Here is a 19,196-nt window from a genome sequence, read left to right as displayed (position 1 = left end):
ATGTGTTGCCCCCTGCTGGCTTGTAGAAAGAATGCATGCTTAAGGCACTTTGCCTATACAGACCCGGAGGCTACGGCCATCGTTTACATATGGTCTATGTGGATGATATACTAGCGCCCCAAAAATGAAGGTAAAATATCTAGATCACTCTCTGCTTCGTGGTTGTAGGATTACTTGCTGTGCTGCATCACAATCAACACATTCAGAGTGATTAAAAAAAAAATGTAATGATCCATTTAGACACAATTCAACAACGACACTGTTGTACTCTGAAACCCATTATTTCCAATGGCTTGTGCTGGCCAATGCACAATTTCACTCTGATGCAATAGTCAGAGTTCAAATTAGTTGACTTTGGCCAATGTACACGCTGATGAATACCCAGACGGCCAATAGAAATAAGCATCCAGCCAGGCATGGAAGACAAAATGGAAGAAAAAATTATGTGGGTCACGATACACGTTTGCATTACTAATTAGAGCTGGGGAAAAAAAGTCAGATCTTTCTATTCTAAAGTGTCGTTTCTGGAAAGGGCCTCACAGCTTCTTGACCTACGATGATGTAAAACATGCTTAATTGTAGCTAGTGACGTCTGTGTTTCAGCAGCTTCTGATTCACTGCTTACCTGCTTTTTGTTGATTCTTGGTTGACTCTAGACCATCCTGATCAACTGTCTCTCAGTAGCAGGCGACAGCTTGTGTTGACAAAACTGTACCATTCACCGTATACCTACAAACAATTATTTGCACAGTTGACCTGAGATCTGTAGCTCCTTTGAAATGGCTCCAAGTGACTTTCTTGACTAAGTCAAGTCAGTGATTTGCTTTGTCACATCTGTACTCAGCTACTTAGTCTCTCCCGCTGTAGTGTTTATGATGTAAATCAAATGGGTGTATCAGATATGCCTTATTAAGTTGGAGGAGTCACCAGCTGTAGTCAATTGTAGTTAAGACACCATGCCACTGAGATCATTTGTTTAACACCACTTTCTACATCATCAAAACCGATAATTCACATTGCTGTATGTGTATTTTTGACCCAGCAGATGTTGTCATATTTCCTGAAGATCTATAATAAATCTCTGAAAGAACCAAAATGCATGATTTTTATTTTTTATTTTTTGTGACAAAGATGCATGCATTTCAATGATTCCATTATATATCATTTAAGGTACTGAAGAAGGTTGTGGGTTCACGTCCTGACCTGAGATCTCTATATGTGGAGTTTGTATGTTCTTCCTGTGCATGCGTGGTTTCTCACCTGGTGCTTTGACATTCTCCTACAGTCCAAAGACATGCTGAGGTTAATTGGTGATTCTAAAATGCCCATAGATGTGAATGCGAGTGTGATTGTTTGCTTCTATGTGTAGCCCTGTGATAGACTGGTGACCTGTCCAGGTGAACCCTCCCTTTGCCCTAAGTCAGCTGGGATAGACTCCAGCCCCACGTGACCCTACAGAAGATTCAACAGTGTATAAATAAGGGATGGATGAATATTTATAGTCAATCATCAGAAAGCTTATAGTAGGTCAGCAGTATGTGTAAACAAAGCTTAGGATGTGGTATTAATTTTTTTTTAGCTGACTTAATAAGCGATCGTTCGTAACTGGTTTAGGTCCCACAATCCTCTTGTTCACAGTTTCAGTACCAAACATAAAGTCGGCAAATCATTTGAGGCTTCTAAGAAGTAGAGTTTTGTACTGAAGTGGAGCCAGCTGTGTGGTATCTAAGTGTTACTGTGCTGCACAAATGGACGCAACATCGACTTCAATAAATAACACTGCTGGGTGACCAGTGTGGTAGTTTCTGAGAGCAGACCACACAGAGGAGGAACCCACTGATAAATTACAGGTACTTACCGTGACAGGCTGTGGATTCTCCAGTCACAGGCGGTCTCAGGCTATGCCACCCTCTTAGTGCGCATCTGTGTGTAGTGGCCCTGTGTGATATTTTTGGTTGTGTGACTCACCCTCAACACTACGGCAGAACTGGGTGCTCTGGCTTGGCTGTTAATTACATGAATAGTTCTGTTTCAGCCACAACTTCATGCACAATGATGGATCCAAGCCTCAGGACAGTGTCTGTATAACCAGATGTACCAAACAGTGTTTACTGCTTTGCTTTAAATCCACACGATTGGACGTTGAAGTCATTAGTACAGTCTGGGTGTTTTTGAATGTAAAATATCTTTATTCGACCCTCTCAAAATGTGTTTCAATAACAGAAATTGTCATCGTGGTGAGTTGGAATACTAGTCACAAATAGGAATTAATTAGACATTGTCATTTTCAAATCAAAATCAGTATGTCATCATAATCCATGAAAAGCAACAAGCTTCTTTCAGAGTCTGTCCACCTGCCCACAATCAAGCAACTTTATAAACAGACTTTTGTACATTTTTGGGTGTTGAGATTTCAACAAGCACTCATCCATTAGTGAGTCAAAACTGAATCTGAGATGTTAAGTCTAATGTGACTGAACAGCAATCGTCACACATCATACCAAAATACATAGAAAGTAAACCATAACAGAAAGGAGTCTGTAGTTAACACATAAAACAAAGATCTCATCAGTATTACTTGACAAATATCAGTATATCATTCTTTTGTTATACAAAACCAAAACTGTTGTTTATCTTCTTTTTTTTTTCTCATGATAACACATGATAGTAGATGGTATTTTGGCAACATCTGCATTTCAGGAGTTAACAGAAAGTCAACTATTATAACGTAAGTCACTGGACATTATTCATCTTTGCACCCAACCCATCCCACCCCCAACAATATGTCTTTATACATGATATTGCATGATAAAAGAAGATGGAATCATTGACATATCAATGACATTTACATAGTCCACAAACACTTGGTTTGCAGCTTGAAATTGAAATGACTTCTCATTGACTCTTTTATTAGCTTTTCATTCTTTTTCACATCTTCAGATAATCCTGTAAATACAGATTGAGGTGAATTCAGCTTTAGAAGTCCAATCACAAACTGAAAATTAAAGTTCTAAATATCAAAACATCTCCCCAAAGTAAGTTAAATAAGTGGGGGGGAAAAAAACTTGCCTTAGTTGTTTTAGGTTCAATCTATTAATGACTTGAAACTGAATTGACCTCAAATCATGCAGTGAAACCCATCTAGCTTCAGAGCTCAGTCCGAGTATGTAGTCTTTAGTAGAAAAAACTACAGTGTCACTACTTGTTTTGCTGGTTCTGCACCACATCTGAATTAAATCAAGAGTTCTTAGAGGCACCTGGAGTGGTACAAATATGTGCTCATCAGGGTTAAGGTATTGTCAGTTCCTTGTTAAGGTATTTTTCAGTTCATCGTCAAGTCTTCAGGAACGGAGTACCCGGAGAGAAGACCAGACCAATGATCACACAGGCAATGATGCTTGGAAGCCTGGCACGACTACTTAGGCCTCAGGGCTTTTTTTTCTTCCTTTGTTATATTCTTTATGTAGATTTGTTGTAAAATACGTCCTGGGCCCATGAAGTATTCGCAAATGACAGATGCACGCTATGGAGATATTTAAATCACAATAAATACTGTGTGAGAGGCATTACTGCCTGCTGTATGCAAACTTTAGATATAAAAAAAGTGTTCTGATTTTCTCAAATGATCACGTACATATCAAAAGCAAAAAAATATGCCTTGCTATCCCAAATGGACGAGGTCTGTTTGAATTTCTTCTCTTTTTTTAATGTTTGCACAGTAAATTCAAGGTTAAAGTGAAAAGAAAGGTTTCTTGAATGAGGGCCCAACACTTCTACCCTAAGATGGTTGATAGATGTAGGCCTAAGGTCTGTGCAGAGCCTGCATGGACAGCATCGTTAGATTCAGCATAAGGGCTGTTTTCATATTGTCTTAAAGGCCCAGCTTGGAAAACCAGTGTGGTAGTGCTATTCTATTCAAAGCTTTAATGCTGCAGAGCAACGTGCCATTTAAACAATGACATCGTGACCTCATCACGAGAGCATTAACCTCAAAGTCTGGCTTGTGTATTCGACTTGCTTGTGTCTGTGGATCATTTCCATTATGAGCCTTTAATACAGTACTGTGTACACAGCTTCCTGAGAGTTAGCTAGCTACCATTCTAAAAAACACTGCACATCTAGCTATCTGCTCATTACATGTATAGAGTGTAGGGACGCACCACTAACCCACCCAGGATGACCCACAGAGCCAATCTCCAACACACACTAGGCCTCTTATCTTCTATTAACGCATTACCCATGTGTAGCGGGTTAATTGGAATTCTTAATGTAAGTGTAACGGTGTCGTGTGATAGTTTAAGATTAATTCTTTGACTTTCTTTCACAAGGAATGTGTTAGCAGTGCATCCCTAACAGAGCGTAACATGGATTACAGTTAAATATAATGCTGTATAATGAGTCCCTCACTAGGCTGAGTTTTCCTCGCGATATAGCCCAAAATGTAGATCACCTTGTTGTTGTTGAATTGCTCAGTGAACTGGATTTAATTACTTTGTAGGGTTTACAGTATGATCGTACCATTCCCTTAAATGGGCAGAGCATGCCAGTTTCTCATATGAAACAATTATGCGTGTGCACAGCTAATTTCCAGGCTTTAGGAGGCTCAATTACAGTATGTCAGCCTGAAGTGCTGCTCAGAGAGGGATAAAAGCCCCATGGTGCCCTGGATTACAGCGGCCTTCTTTGTCGTACTGAGCAACCGCAGCTTGTCACGTTAGAATCCTAGTTGTCACCGGTATCATAACAATCAGTGTCACTGATGCAGACAAATCAGGTGGCTGGAGCTTACAGAAGCCATAACTTTGCTCACGGGTAAAATGGTGAGTCACACAACTCACACAGGCAGCACCATCAGCCCGAGTATAGAACACATTTGCAAGTAATCTTCATTATTTAGATAAATAAAGGTACAGATACTATTTTTGTTGTTCCAAGCAGCACATATTCCTATAATCAAAATCAGTAAAGTGCAGTACCCTGCTAGTTATCACATATACTGGCAAGCCGGTCACCTCCAGGGCTGCTTTGTTCGAAATATTCAATAGAAATTACACTTTTTATGCTGCTGGTGTAGCAGTGATCACCCTCCGAAATGTGTCAGCATGGACAACAACAGGTGACACTGGTGTGTCAAGAGCTACATCAAGTTACGCTGTTGGAGGAACAATAATCAGGGGGGTGTTGTTGGCATGTCACAGTAAGGATGCTACATGAATCATACTCTTTAGTTCAGTGTATTAGCTATCACTGAGGACAGTGCGGTTATGTCATTTGAATTTCTTCCTGGAGGGGGTTTACACCCCTGGTTATAAAATCACTGTATCGTCGCTGTTTTATATGCTGATTCCAGTACAACTGATCTTAAAGGGCCTCACGCAAGAATCCTTCGCAGAGTATAAAATTGATTAATAATAACTTTAAAGCTTGACATAAATTTCATCATCTGCACAAGGATCCACAGAGAACGCAACAACTTCTACACAGCAGGTTACACCAATTGTGCTTGTGCAAGAAAAGCAAACTGGATGCCCATTTTGTGCACTATTGTGTTCTTCCTCTTGCTGTCAGGAAATCACCTTCATGTTTTCTAGTAGCCATGTGTGGAACGTGACTGTACTTTGTGTCGGGGCACATGTGTCCAAACATCGACCCAGGTCCCATGAAGGGAACATCCTGCGTCGCACACAACACTTTAGCCTCATCCAGTGTGTAGTCCAACATCCAACTGTAGGTTGTGCGTAAAAGCCTTCCATTGGCTGTTTGTTTCTGGTGGTTTTGTCCTTCCCTTCCAATATCTGCATGTTACCATGCCTTTCACTACAGGAAACAACAGCCTCCAGACAGAAATCTACCACATTGAGAATTCCAAATTTTTGCAAAAATTGCAATAAGGCAGCCCTGCTAGGTTTTTTTTTTTCTGTTTTAATGACAGTATTTGCCTACCTGCATGCAAATGTTTCACCACAACAGTTCCTCCCATCACTATTTTGAGGGAACACCAAAGCTGCATCTTTGATTGGCTCCTCCCAAAGTCGATCGTGATTGGTTCAAAGACATGCAAACAAGCCAGTGCATTTCTTCCCCTTTGCAGACTGATAGTGAGGCGTAGCCAGACTGCTTTATACTATAGTATGGGCTGGCAAAGCAAGACTAGCTATTGTATTGTCTTTTCACGTCAATCTCCTGTCACTTCGCCGTGACTGCCTCCTATCTAAGATGGGTTTTTTTTAGCATGCAGCTTCATGTCAACCCATTTTTCCATTGTCTCCGATGGCATGTTGCTAATAATACAATGGCAACAATTTCCAACTGCATTAGATCCATGATGGGAATTTTTTCTTGTTACTATTGGTAACATTTCTGTGAATGAAAGTTGCCCACCAATGAGCTCATTGGGTTTAAACAAGCTTTTCGCAACAAGTACACACAGAAAAAGACAATATCTAACAATGCTCTTGCGTGAGGCCCAATATTGCAGAAGTGCACCGCATTCACAATGAATTAAAAATGGAGACCTATTCCTGTTATTATGACATGATCTTAAGGTGGTCATCAGTCATTATTGTACTTTGTAGAGGACAGGGGCAGGTGCCACCTGATTCAACATATTGAATATGAGCTATGAATGTCATACTGAAGTCTGCATTGACTTTTTACAGCAAAGTATTACAAATAATTATATTTAAAAATAAATAGAAGGGTTCCAAATTAGCTATGAACAGCTGAATTTGTTTTTGTTTCTTTTTTTGCCTCCTATCACAGGATGCAGTGAAATATATCGCTAAATGACTTACAAAGATGGTCAGGAAATTTCAGTCCTTATGATTGTAGTCATTAATGTACACTAGTCTACAAAATATATTCTAGCCTGTGATAAAGAGATTTTTTTTAAGTCAATTTTACCACATATAGTCTTCATTTTGCCTTTTCTTTTGGTGAGTACAATGCACTTCTGTACAACATGTTCAGTTTGGCTACTTTTAGGCTAATTTATTTTGTGAGCAAGTGTAATCTCTCAAAAATCCTGGCCCAAAATGAAAAAAAAAAAAAAAATGTATATCAAGCACGGCTGGAAGGTTTCAGTGGTAAATTACAGTCTAACACTAAATTCTGTTGACTAATATCCTTCCTACGGAGGCAATGTTTTGAAGTGATTTTGTACTTTTTAAGAGATTTAGCTTTTTATTTTGGTGTTTTTCTTCGCAGTGATTGTGCCCCACTTATGATTCCTATGACTACTGCAAGCAGCGTTGCTTCTGCAAAGAGGCAAATAAGTGACATCACCTTAAGACAATGCAGCACTTGGAGCCGACTCGGACAGCCATATTCACACAGTCTTAAGACATCTGTAGAGTAAACTGATCACTGTATGCTGGAACCATAAACTGGAGTAAACTGCACACTGGAGAATGAGATTACAAGTTAGTACAAAGGAGTGAACTTGAAACAAAACAAACAAACAAAAGAAATAGAGACCAGATTTCTAAATGTGATGTGATAGCTGCAGTTAAATTCAGCAATTTATAATTTACAACATTCTGAAGGGTGAAAAACTACAATAATGGGCTTCTTTTTAGGCTACGTTGATGAAGGGGAAGTGTCTTTTTTTTCTGTGTCAAAAAATTGTGATCATACACGATCAGTTGGATTCACGGTGCTCTGCTTCTCTGTGGATTATCCAGCTAAATTATCAGATTCATTCCCATCTGTGTAATCCCACCAAATCGGTAGTAAGGAGACACAGAAACACAATGAATTAGCACGTACTTTGATGCTCTTCCAGTACAAGGAACACTGAAACCAAGGGTAGAAATACCATACTCAAATGCATTAGAGTCAGATGAGGTTTTGTTGTCGGCTGTTTCTGTCAGCAGTAATGTTATTTACATTGTTCAGTATGTACAGTAGAGAATCTCCCAGAGATGTTAGGTTCTGTAAAGCTGCAATGGGGTACTCCTTTAAATTCCTCACATTTGAAAGTCCTTAGATGAAGAGCCATACGAGTCCCTGTTGAAGCGTTTTGGATGCTTTAATAATGGACTTGCTGCTGTATTGCGAGTCTCGACTCTATCACTGTACGAGGAGTATCAATAATCTGCTCTCTGAAGCTATGAATGCACACAACACACGAACTCAAAGTCAGTAATAGCAAGATTTGAAAGAAACCATGGTAAAATAATAGATGGACATTATGGTTCTTCATCATAAGGATTGAATTTCTCACACAAATCAAGACTTTAAATACAGTAAATCTTTTTTTTATCATAAAGGTATTCATTGAGAAAGTCATGTTAAATGCACTGTACAACCTTGTATATATTTTTTTTCAAAATATAGTTTATCCCAGTGTGTTTTGTTGTTTTTTTTTTGTTTTTCTTTTTTATCTTACAGAATCCTGTACACTTGGTGTCTGCATTGAGATTGGGTGATATCCTGATCATTGGAGAGAAGAGAGTAGAGGGGGAGAAGAGAAAGAGGAGAAAAGAGAAGGAGAGAAGTTCTTGAGTGCCGTTGTTGCCCTCAGTGGAGACGCTGCACTCCGTACCGTGGCTCTCTTCTATCCCGCACCTCAATCTGAAAAATACAAGACCCAAGATTTAGTTCTGTCGTGATCATGGAAATAAAAGATCCAAGGTAAGATTTAAAGTGGAAATCCACCAGTATTTGAAACAGTTTACTTGTCATGTTGAGGACTAAAGAGGAAAGTGGCTACTAGCTACATTTCCTTAAGTGTACAAGATTAAATTGTGTACATATTCAAAAATTCGATCAAAAACGTTGAAATAAACTGTCAATCAAACTTGCACTCAAATAACTTTCAAAATTCTTAAAAGTATTTCAACACAAATAAATAACGTTCTTTCAGCATTAAGTAATTATGTTAGACCAACTTAATGTGCTTAAGTTCAATCAGTCAATTGGCCCAACTTAATTCATTCAGGTTAAGCTAATTCATTTTACAGTGTTTAAAATAACCTTGTAAATGGAATTGATCAAACTCAGATCAACAAAGCTGCTTCAGCAGAATTCCTTAATGGTAAAAGAAAGCTATTTTGTTGTGTGGAAATGTCTTTCCATGATTTTATTACATTACATTATATGCATTCAAAGAATTATTTATATGCCTGTTCTCAGTGAAAACATTAATAAAATAACCTTAGTTACCTCATAGCTGTGTCAGGGTTATCTTGGTTCGGAGGCAAAATTTTTAAAACTTGGAGCTTGACCTATTCTAAAGCTTAAAGGTCAGGGTATCAGTCATTATTTTGAACTTTAAAAAAAAGATTCTTGGAGGTCCATTGGCTTTATTGAAATTCAATATTGCACCGAAGACTGGACTGAGGTTGTTTGTTTCCTGATTTTTTCACAGCACATTTACTGTATACACTACCATTCAAAAGTTTGGGGTCACTTAGCAATGTCCTTATTTGTGAAAGAAAAGCACTTTTTTCCCAATGAAGATAATAATAAATTAATCAGAAATACAGTCTAGACATTGTTATTGTGGTAAATGACTGTTCTAGCTGGAAACGGATGATTTTTAATGGAATGTCTACATAGGAGTACAGAGGAACATTTCCAGCAACCATCACTCCTGTCTTTTAATGGTACATTGTGTTAGCTAATGGTGTTGAAAGTCTAGTCGATGATTAGAAAACTCTTGTGTAATTATGTCAGCACATGAATAAAAGTGTGTTTTCATGGAAAACATGAACTTGCCTGGGTGACCCCAAACTTTTGAACGGCAGTAGATTTAAAAATAAATAGATAAATAAATAAAAGATGTCACTACATCAAACAACAAGTTGATATTTACATTAATTTATTTCATATCACATTTTAGCAAATACGAATCACTGTATTAACGATACTATAAAATATGCAGCTAAACTGCCACTGAGACTGCTGACGACATCTCAAGCTATTCTAACTAACAAATTGTAGAGGTATATAAAAAGCCAATAAATGGATGATGTCATGTAAATGAGTTCTTTTTTGTCTCTATAAACGTGTAAGCTAATTTTACTGGATAATTTAGTTTAAATTCACTGTTTATCTGCAAATCTGCACAGCAACACAAAACAGCCAATTTGTTTTAACTATAAGTCTGTTATTGCACTTACAATCAACAATAGTTCCCATATGTCCAATGTGATATCCAGTGCATGATATGATAGAGGTGTGGTGGAAATAAATTTAGGTAAAACTGTTCCTCAGCAATAAAAATGCTGAGGGTCACAGTCTATGAGATTGTTAATAAATACTGGCAAGAAAAAAAGAGACCTTCATGAGCACTGTCAGCTAATATGGCCGGTCGCTGCACTTTCCACAGACAGATATGAATGTATTTTTTAAACATAATTCTTCAAACATAATGCATACAGCAAAAGTCAACTTACCCTTGACACAGCAAAATCTGCAAGGACAGAAAAGAACAAGTGTTGGCACATACACAGTGAGACAATACCAGAAAAAGTGCATATTTGTGCACAACATGAATATGCTTATCTAAGTATAAGTTAAGCATTTAGCAATGACTTAGTAGTGCAAATTACAGCATACATGTCCATGTTTTGTTTTCATCTACATTTCTTTTCACTTAAAGTTGCAGTGCAGTAAGATAGGTCATACTTTACAGTATACAATGTAAAAAAAAAATATTAAAAATACAATAAAAGTATGTTGAGAATGTGTCTTTTGATTTGGTTGATTCAGCTTAATTTCCTAAGTTAAATTAATTAAATAGACTTAATTGTTTTGTATTTAAGATGTTTATCCAACTGAAGCTTTTTGATAATGAAAGATGACACTTGAGATAAGAAATGATAAAATAACTCAATAAAAATAAACTGAACTCAATTTAAAGCCCCACACAGATCTGAGTTGCTTTAGATTAATTAACAGAAGCAAGCCTTGTAAATTGGATACACTCTTCAAGTCTTATTTTAAAATAACGAAGCCTCCTTAGTTAATTTAACTTATTGAATGAATTTGAATCAGTCAAATCAAAAACTTGTTTTGTGTTTATCTGCATGTCTCCATCATGGCTCCACATGGAAAAGATCAGCCAGAAGAAATGCAGCATCTGGTTGTGACAATTCACAAAATGGAAAAAGACTTTTTAGTGTTTTGGTATATCCACAGGCAGTCATGGTGTAGCTGTAAATGTCATCTCCCCAACACTATTTTCACTCATGCAGCCCCACATCATCCCACTCCCACCTCTGAGCTTCACTGTCTTTGCTATGCATTCACTGTGGTAATCCTGGTCAGGTTCCTACTAAACATGCTGGACCCCTTCAGAGCCAAACAAATTTTGGTCTGTTGGTCTCTAACCAAAGAGTGTCTCACAATTTCCATCAATGATTTTTCCTTACATTTTGTCCAAGATTATTCCAGCAAGTCAGCGTTAGTGTCAGTATAAAACTAGGTTTCTTTTCATTTGATGCCATCTATAAAGCCTGTTTGAAGTCTGTCTGTTCAGCAGATTGTGGAAGAAGTGCACTATCAATGGCACCATCTTAGTAGGGTTTGACTACTGTGGTTCTGATAAGTGGTACTATGACTACTTCTGTACTTTACTGTTGTAACAATGTGTACTCTGATTTTTAATTGGTCACTGATCTTCCTGTATCCTTTTCCGCCTTTCTGAACTCCAACAGTCAGACTTTTATTGTTTTTCTGGCAATTCTTTTCCAATTGGAGCCATTATGCAGACATGCAGATCGACACAGCTCATAGGTCCAAACCTGTGAAACTTGTGGTGTTTACAGCTCATTTTATAGCCATGTTTATGCAGTTAGGCTAATGTGAAACAACAGCTTTATTCAGTTTTGTTTCACAAATTCCCTGACTTGTGTCAATGATCGGTCAAATGCATTCACTTTAGATCTTTTTAAATCTTTTTTTTAGTTTCTACTTTAGGGCCTGTAGTTTAATTAACATTTTTATGAAGTATCCATTTTCAAATGTTCATAAGAAGGAATACTCTGCTTGTCAATTAAGAATTACTTCAGTTATTGATATGGTGATTTTGGACAGGGGTGTACTCACCTCTGTTGTAAATATAAACCTTGATATCTTTCTTACTGCACTGCAGGCTTCAATCATTCACAGTTCATTTTTCTGACACTTTTAGGGACAAGTAAGAGTTCCATGGACTGTCCACAGTTCAAGATAAAGGGACATGTTGTTGTTGTTGTTTTTTTTTTATATAAAAGAAACGTGAGTGAAGATGGAAGCTTCACTCAGCTGATGAAGCATTTGATGTGTTAAATGTGTGAAATCACCGAGACTGTCAGTGAGGTTAATCAGATAAGAACAGAAAGACACGCCCACGCTCTGGAATATCTCCAGTTACCATGGAAACCATCGTGGAGATAGACCGTCGGAGAACCGAGACATCTTATGTCACTATTCTTTCTCTTTATCTCTGTGTCTTCCTCTCTCCTTTACTCTATCTTGCTCTCTATCTGTCTGTATATCTCACTCTCTCAGTCTGCTATGTCTTATGTCACAGATCGTTTTCTCTCTGCATCTCTTTCACCTTCGCTCTGTTTCATTTTCGTTGTGCTGTTGCACATTGGGTTTATGGAGTCGGATCAAACACAAAATCCTTATATAAGGAGACTTTTTATTGTTTTGCATTGTATCTTTTACTCTCGCTCCTCCACCGCCACCTTCTTCCATTCCTCTCCTCCTCTTCCTCTCTTTTCAAACAGCTGAAACAATGCGATTCAACCGTCCTGATGCAACATCATGCAAACTGTCAGAAACCCTCTGGAGGACTCTCTCCCACTCTTGAATTCAGCAGTGAAAGCAATTTGGCTGGAGATACTGAGGTCAGGTTGGAGTGTGTTCATTTTTCTAGCAGGCAAGTCTTGTTCATGTTAACAGCCTCACTGGTAATGCCTCAAAATGAGAGCTGGAAGAAGACCAGTCTACCTTTAAAAGCTTGGAGTTACCATTAAACCGGTTTTCTTTTAGTTTTATTTCATTTTCACTTTTATGCCGGTTTACAGAAAGGTGGTTTAAAGGTATAACATGATCATTTAGAATTCAATCAGCTCCGCTAATAGTGCAAAAACTCATTTTCTTTTGATTATACCCCTTCTCTAAACAAACGCTCCCATCATAGCTTAGCAAGTTTAAATAGCTCTGAATTTCTCTGCATGATGAAGCACTGTGCACAAGGTTACAGAATGAGTTTTTGGAGGGCGGTGTCTTTTGCATTTCAATAATGAGAAGGATTCAACAGTGTTTTCACATGTTCTATAGGATTTTACCCTGAGCATAGACGGCTAGGTCACTGCTTTCTCAACAAACCTGGTGTTATTCCCAAAGTAGATCAGAATCTGATTGGCGAACTGTTCTAATTTGAGGTTAGGTTATGTTACAAAGAAAATAATTCAGCCCTGACGGTGTTAGAACGACACGAACAAACCTCCTTATTTTTATGTCTTTTTCATGGCTCATCAACTGCTGAGGATACAGATGTTTTGTCAGGATATGAGTGAAGCTGTATCATGTTTGTAGACACTGAGTGCATATTTAAATGTGTTTTACAGGGTTCTTGCTTGAAAAGAACTGAAAATATAGAAAAGTTACTATGAGGGGGAGATTTCAGAAAAGTCATGGTGTTGGCACCATTGAACTGAGCCGCCAAGATATAATAAACTCTACCAGTGACACTTGTCAATGGATATCATCTTTTTTTTTTTTTCAAATTGCACAGTAATTTTGCCACAATTATTGTAATTGGCATTTAACTGGCGTGCTGTTTGTGATCTGTAGGTGTAGCAATAGTAGCTTAGTGGTCAACTACAGAAACTGGATCAGTTTTGATTTCTTGGTCAGAGTTTTGTACATTGTATTGTACAGACCAACCATGATACTGTTCATTCTTTACTTTTGTTTGGTCCACCACTACTCTAATGTGGCTACTAGTCCTCTGGTGTTCCATACCAGATGGTACTAAACATAGCAATAAACAGCTCAGCTTAAAATCAGCATTCATGAAACAAGAAACATCGGAGCAAGTCAAACATGAACATCAGAAAATAACTGAATGAATCTCATAAATAAAGGTATCAAAAAAAATTCAATGGAATCTGGAATATAACCTTGTAATCATTTTTTTTTTTTTTTTTAAACATCAGTCCTTTACTTACCTTTGTTGTCTGTCTGCAGATCATCAAGATAGAAGTCTGTCTGCCGGTTGCCCAGGACGAAGGCCAGGAAGGAGAGGATGAGGGCGTCCAAGATGCCCATGATGGCCAGCATGTAGGCCCAGCGTACAGAGCAATCACCCAGGGAGTATTTCCCCGTCTGCTCCCCGCACATGTCCCGGATCACCTCGGCGTCCCATCCATCAGGGAAGATCATGCAACCCAGCACCAGGCACACTCCTGCAGGAAGGCAGAGGGAAGGGGACAGGGTGGCAGGGTTAAAGCCAGAACTGACACTGGGTTTGTATTGTTACAACCCGGCTCCACAGTTGCAACAAAAACTCGGAGACAACCACTGTACGGTGAAAAACAAAGGTTTATTGCCAACTAAAAGCAGTCCACAATGCCATCAAGGCCCAAACGACACAAAAAACCCACAGGTGAGGCTGGAGCTCCACAGGCACACCAGCTCCTGTCAGCGAGCCCCTCTCAACTGGAGAGGAGAGCAGTTAAATGCAGCTGAGCCACTGATTGCAGGTGTGGCTCAGTCAGGTGGCGACCCTCAGCTCCTGATCAGGCACACCTGGTGTCGAGACGAAGAGTCGTCACAGTATGCAACCATAAAGGTGGGGATAAAGACAGAGTTTATGTTCTTTAATAAATGCTTTAGAATGCATTGAACTTTGGTCCATTGAAAATGCTTTTCCTGAGGAAATTAGTGAATGTGGCCCAACGATGGACTAGATGGAAACTCTTCTCATCTCTCTGTCCAGAAATACAAGGCAACTATTTCAACAATAATTAGCATTTTAAGGTGAAAACTGACCTTAGAGACATGCTAATTACACCACATTGAAACACCATTAGGTAATCTATTTAAAGATTAATTTATTTTTAAAAAATATTTTTCTCTGTCCAGGAATCTCTCTGTGTTCTTCACACACACACACACACACATGCACACGCACACGCACACGCACACACACACATATATATATTAGTACAAATTTATGTTCATACAGCAAATCTGCTTCCACCTTGGTGGGTGTATTGCTGGGGACATAAGGAAGTCCAGTTCAAAGCAAATCGGATGAACAGGGGCTGAGCGTGGGTGGTTCCCCTGTTGCTAGGCAATCATCAAAGGCAAATGTACAGTGTCAGGTGATAATGTCACATACTGACAGTGCACTGCACTAGTATGTTAAAATGCCATTTTGTAAAACAACTGCCTACCTGTGAGCAAACTGGGATATCAATTGATTCAATATTTTGGGATGAGCTGATATCATATCTTGCTAAACATTACTGATTTGTTCAGTGATCCCACCAATCAGCCATACAATCCACCCAGAAGTGACCACTCATGGTTCCCCATTGTGTGTCCATTTATCATCAATTAAATTTGACATTTTGGAATTTTTAAAACATTTTGTAATTATTCAGGTTGTTCCATCAGAGATATGCAGATTAGCATGTGAGCCTATGTAGAAACATATTATATTCGGCTACTTTCCACTGAAAACGTAGGCAAAATTGGCAAGCTAGATAGCTACTAAAACAATAAAAAATCTTAAATCTGCAATTTTACATTTTTGTAATGAACTGCAAAACATTACTTAAATAATTCAACTTAATGCTTGTAGCAACCACAGCTGCAGTTTTATAACCGCAGTATGTGGCTGGATAGAGTCACTGAACTAAACACTGCTGATGTGAGCAGAGTTTCAACTGCGTGTGTAGAGCGGTTAGTGGTGATACAGTAGAAAGATGGAGTACATGGCCCGTACACATTATTCACCTTCAGACAATTGAGAGAGGGTAGGAATTTAAAGCATACAGATCAGAAACAAAAGAGAGTGTATGCAACACACACACAGTTCAAAGCCCTCAGGGGAAATGCATGCATGCAATCTCAACACTACAACCAAAATGGTAATCTATACTTTACAGCTCTGCTCATTCATCAAAGTGGGTGTCACTGGGGAGCTGATTGTGCCATATTCCTTGCTCGCCAGCACTGTTTCAATAGCAGTCAGCTTGTGCCTGAGGGGCTGTAAGTAAAGCAATGGGCTCTACTGGGAGATGGCGAACATACATGGCAGACGTCACACCGAATCTTCATTCCAGACCAGACATGTCTTTTCCACGGGCAACATCACTTGTGATACACATGAAAAGTCAGACAGATTTGGCTGAGTTGGTGATTATTACGCTTCGGTCCAATAAATGTTCGAAAGATTTAACGTCTGGAGCTCAATTGGTGTGTAATTATGAATGTTTTAAGTGTGCAGCATGCGTGCTGAAGGATGTTGGGCAGCATTCAAACAGCAGCTGCTGTTTGGAATGAGCTGTACAGTAACACACAGATCATTGGGCTTTCAATACATTTTGCTGATCATCATATCAACAGATTGACAGCTGAGCCTGCAGGCATACTGAGACACAATATAGAGAATCCTCTGTTTGTTGATTGATTTTACAAGCTAAGGACAACTGGCATTTTGCCAGACATTTATAGATATAACCGGTTTCAACTTGGACTGCACAGTGGATCGGTGGTTAGCACTGTCGCCTCGCAGCTAGAAGATCCCTGGGTCGTGTCCCAGCCTGGGCCTGGGATCTTTTTGCATGGAGTTTGCATGTTTTAGCTGTGCACTCATTGGTTTTCTCTGGGTTCTTCAGCTTCCTCCTATAGTCCAAAAACATGCTACGGCTCTTTGGTGATTCTAAATTGTCTAGAGGTGTGAATGTGAGTGTGATTGTTTGTCTCTATGTGTAGCCCTGTGATAGACTGATGTACTGCCTGTTTCCTGCCTGTTTCCTGCCTTCACCCCAAGTCAGCTGAGATACACTCCAGCCCCCCGCGACCCTCATGAGGATTAAGTGGTGTATAGATAATGGATGGTTTCAGTTTCAAATGAATGAACAAATCTAATGTGCCCTGAGGCCCCACATGGTTTCTCAGTATTCTTTAATATACAATCTGCAGTTTGGTTTGTACAGGAGTTGTTGAGGGCAGCATGTTCCAGAACTAGTGAGCTTATTGAGTTCGGGCACACACTTGTAGTGCTGCATGGCAGCGAGCACTTAGAACCACAGTTTGTCACTCATGATGCAGACTGATCCAAGCTTAACGTTGTCATGCAGTAATCATTTGTGTTGGCTGGCTGTCTGGTAAAGAAGAGAAGGTGAAAACTGTGTGTGAGCATCAACCTATTTCCTAGATGCAGCACGTACCAGTGAAAGTCAATGTCTATCAAACTCACTGAAATACCAGAAAAGAAACTATTTGTTCACTCTTTTTTGGGCACTACTACCACTAAGTCACAAGCAGAGACGACACGACTTTACCAAGTAATATAATTGTAATTCAGTTTTTTCAAAAAGCAGTTTCATTGGCCTAAAAAATGCGACTGACCTTCAACTATGACGGAAAACTCCCAGAAAATGTAGTGCTTGTGGGGTCTGTCGGTGATGGATGTAAGTGTATTAAAGTGATATCTATTAGTCATGTTGTTGAACCCCATCACATTAGAGATTCCCGCCTGGACGACACTGTTTATCACATACTGGCCATCCATCATGAGAAAATGGTGGGTGGTGAACAGATGAGGGAGGATATGAGATTAGTCACCACCTCTCTGTGTAAACATGCAAACACGAGGAGTGTTATTTTAAGCTGAGACGTACAGCATTTGAAACTGTGACCGCTCCACTGACTAAATGATTGCACACGTAATGAGAGATTGTAATGAGAGAGAATATAATGATGATAATACAGTAAGTAATGAGAGAATAGAAGAGCAAAGGAACTAATCATCATGGGAAATCACCAAGTTATTAGTTTCTTTTATAGCCTTTATGCAAGATATTAACACAGATGAAAGGTGATAAAATCATTAACTGAGTAATGAGTGTCAGGTAATGTGGTTTATGGATTTTTGATGAATGTTTCCCCATCTGGCAGGAAACTTGTCCAAAGGCATTGAATGTTGGTTTTCCAAAAACATGGCTGCAAAACTACTCGTAGATTCCTGATGGGTACAATATGTTAACCACAACAAACTAAAAAGATTAAACAGTCATTTTTTGTAGTAGTATTAAGTAGTAGTCTTACTTATGTGAGTATGTGTAGTGGAGCAATTTTGTTCACTAAATATACAAGTACAGTGTCCACTGTTAGTGGTTAAAATCTGATGTCTTTGATCTATTATTTTGCTTGATGGTGATGTTGCCTGGCAACAGAGCTACTAAGGCTCCACCCACAGGCAGCCAAAAGCCAAAATGAGGACCACAGTAGGACCCTAAAAATGGCCACTGCTTTTCAGATATACTTAAAACTCAACAGAGCATTTCCTTGGGTCTCCAGCTATACACCTGCCTAATATGAAGGGAATCCGATGTACATTTGTTGAGAAATTCAATAAACAGACACATACATAGACAGTAAAGTTTGTGCTATCAGCAATTCTTGTCACTTATTTTGAATCAAATCACACTTTGTCATTGTAGCCTCAGACTTTGTTTGGTAATTACTAACTGTAGTCAAAGCCATTGCTGAGTTCTCAGATAGTGAATACCCATCACCCCCCTGTTAGTTTTGAGCATTACTGCCACATTCAGATCTCAGCAACTACTGTTTGTAATGTATAAAAAAAAAGATCTATAACCACAGAGAGAATGCTAATTTTACTTTACACAGAGCTTTCCAAATTTCTATTTAAGGAAACATGCATGGGGTGTGAGGCCAATATGTCCTCTCATCTAGAGCCCATTTCATGAACTCATGGGATCATGTTTTCCCGTATTAATTATGAGGCATGCATTGCATTACATAACACTTTAAATTTGCTAATTCATCTGCAGTTTACGAGTGACAGTTCTAGATTTCATGTATGTATCAAATCTGACTCAAAGTAACATCCATTGAGGTGTGTGATCATGCAGTTTCCTTTTTCTAATCTAAGTGAATGCATTTCCATTCAAATGCATTTCAGCAATTGAAGATGATGTTATTAATTGAGATTC

General features: G+C 38.8%; 1 protein-coding gene across 1 annotated transcript in view; it reads right to left on the bottom strand.

Moving 5' to 3' along the window:
- Positions 1 to 2,168: 2,168 nt before the first annotated feature.
- The window catches only part of LOC111581132 (LHFPL tetraspan subfamily member 4 protein-like), a 40,067-nt gene continuing 23,039 nt past the window's right edge, over positions 2,169 to 19,196 (bottom strand). The window contains exons 2-4 of the mRNA XM_023289155.3: positions 14,172 to 14,408; positions 10,401 to 10,417; positions 2,169 to 8,574 (exon numbers count right to left, since the gene is read on the bottom strand). Coding sequence (XP_023144923.1) covers positions 8,521 to 8,574; positions 10,401 to 10,417; positions 14,172 to 14,408 — 308 coding nt within the window. The 3' untranslated portion in view covers positions 2,169 to 8,520. The remainder of the gene's footprint in view (positions 8,575 to 10,400; positions 10,418 to 14,171; positions 14,409 to 19,196) is intronic.

The sequence above is a fragment of the Amphiprion ocellaris genome, chromosome 8 (genome assembly GCF_022539595.1).
Source record: "Amphiprion ocellaris isolate individual 3 ecotype Okinawa chromosome 8, ASM2253959v1, whole genome shotgun sequence".
Lineage (NCBI taxonomy): Eukaryota > Metazoa > Chordata > Actinopteri > Pomacentridae > Amphiprion > Amphiprion ocellaris.
The sequence above is the reverse complement of the archived record's forward strand: the minus strand, read 5'-3'. Positions and strand labels throughout refer to the sequence as shown.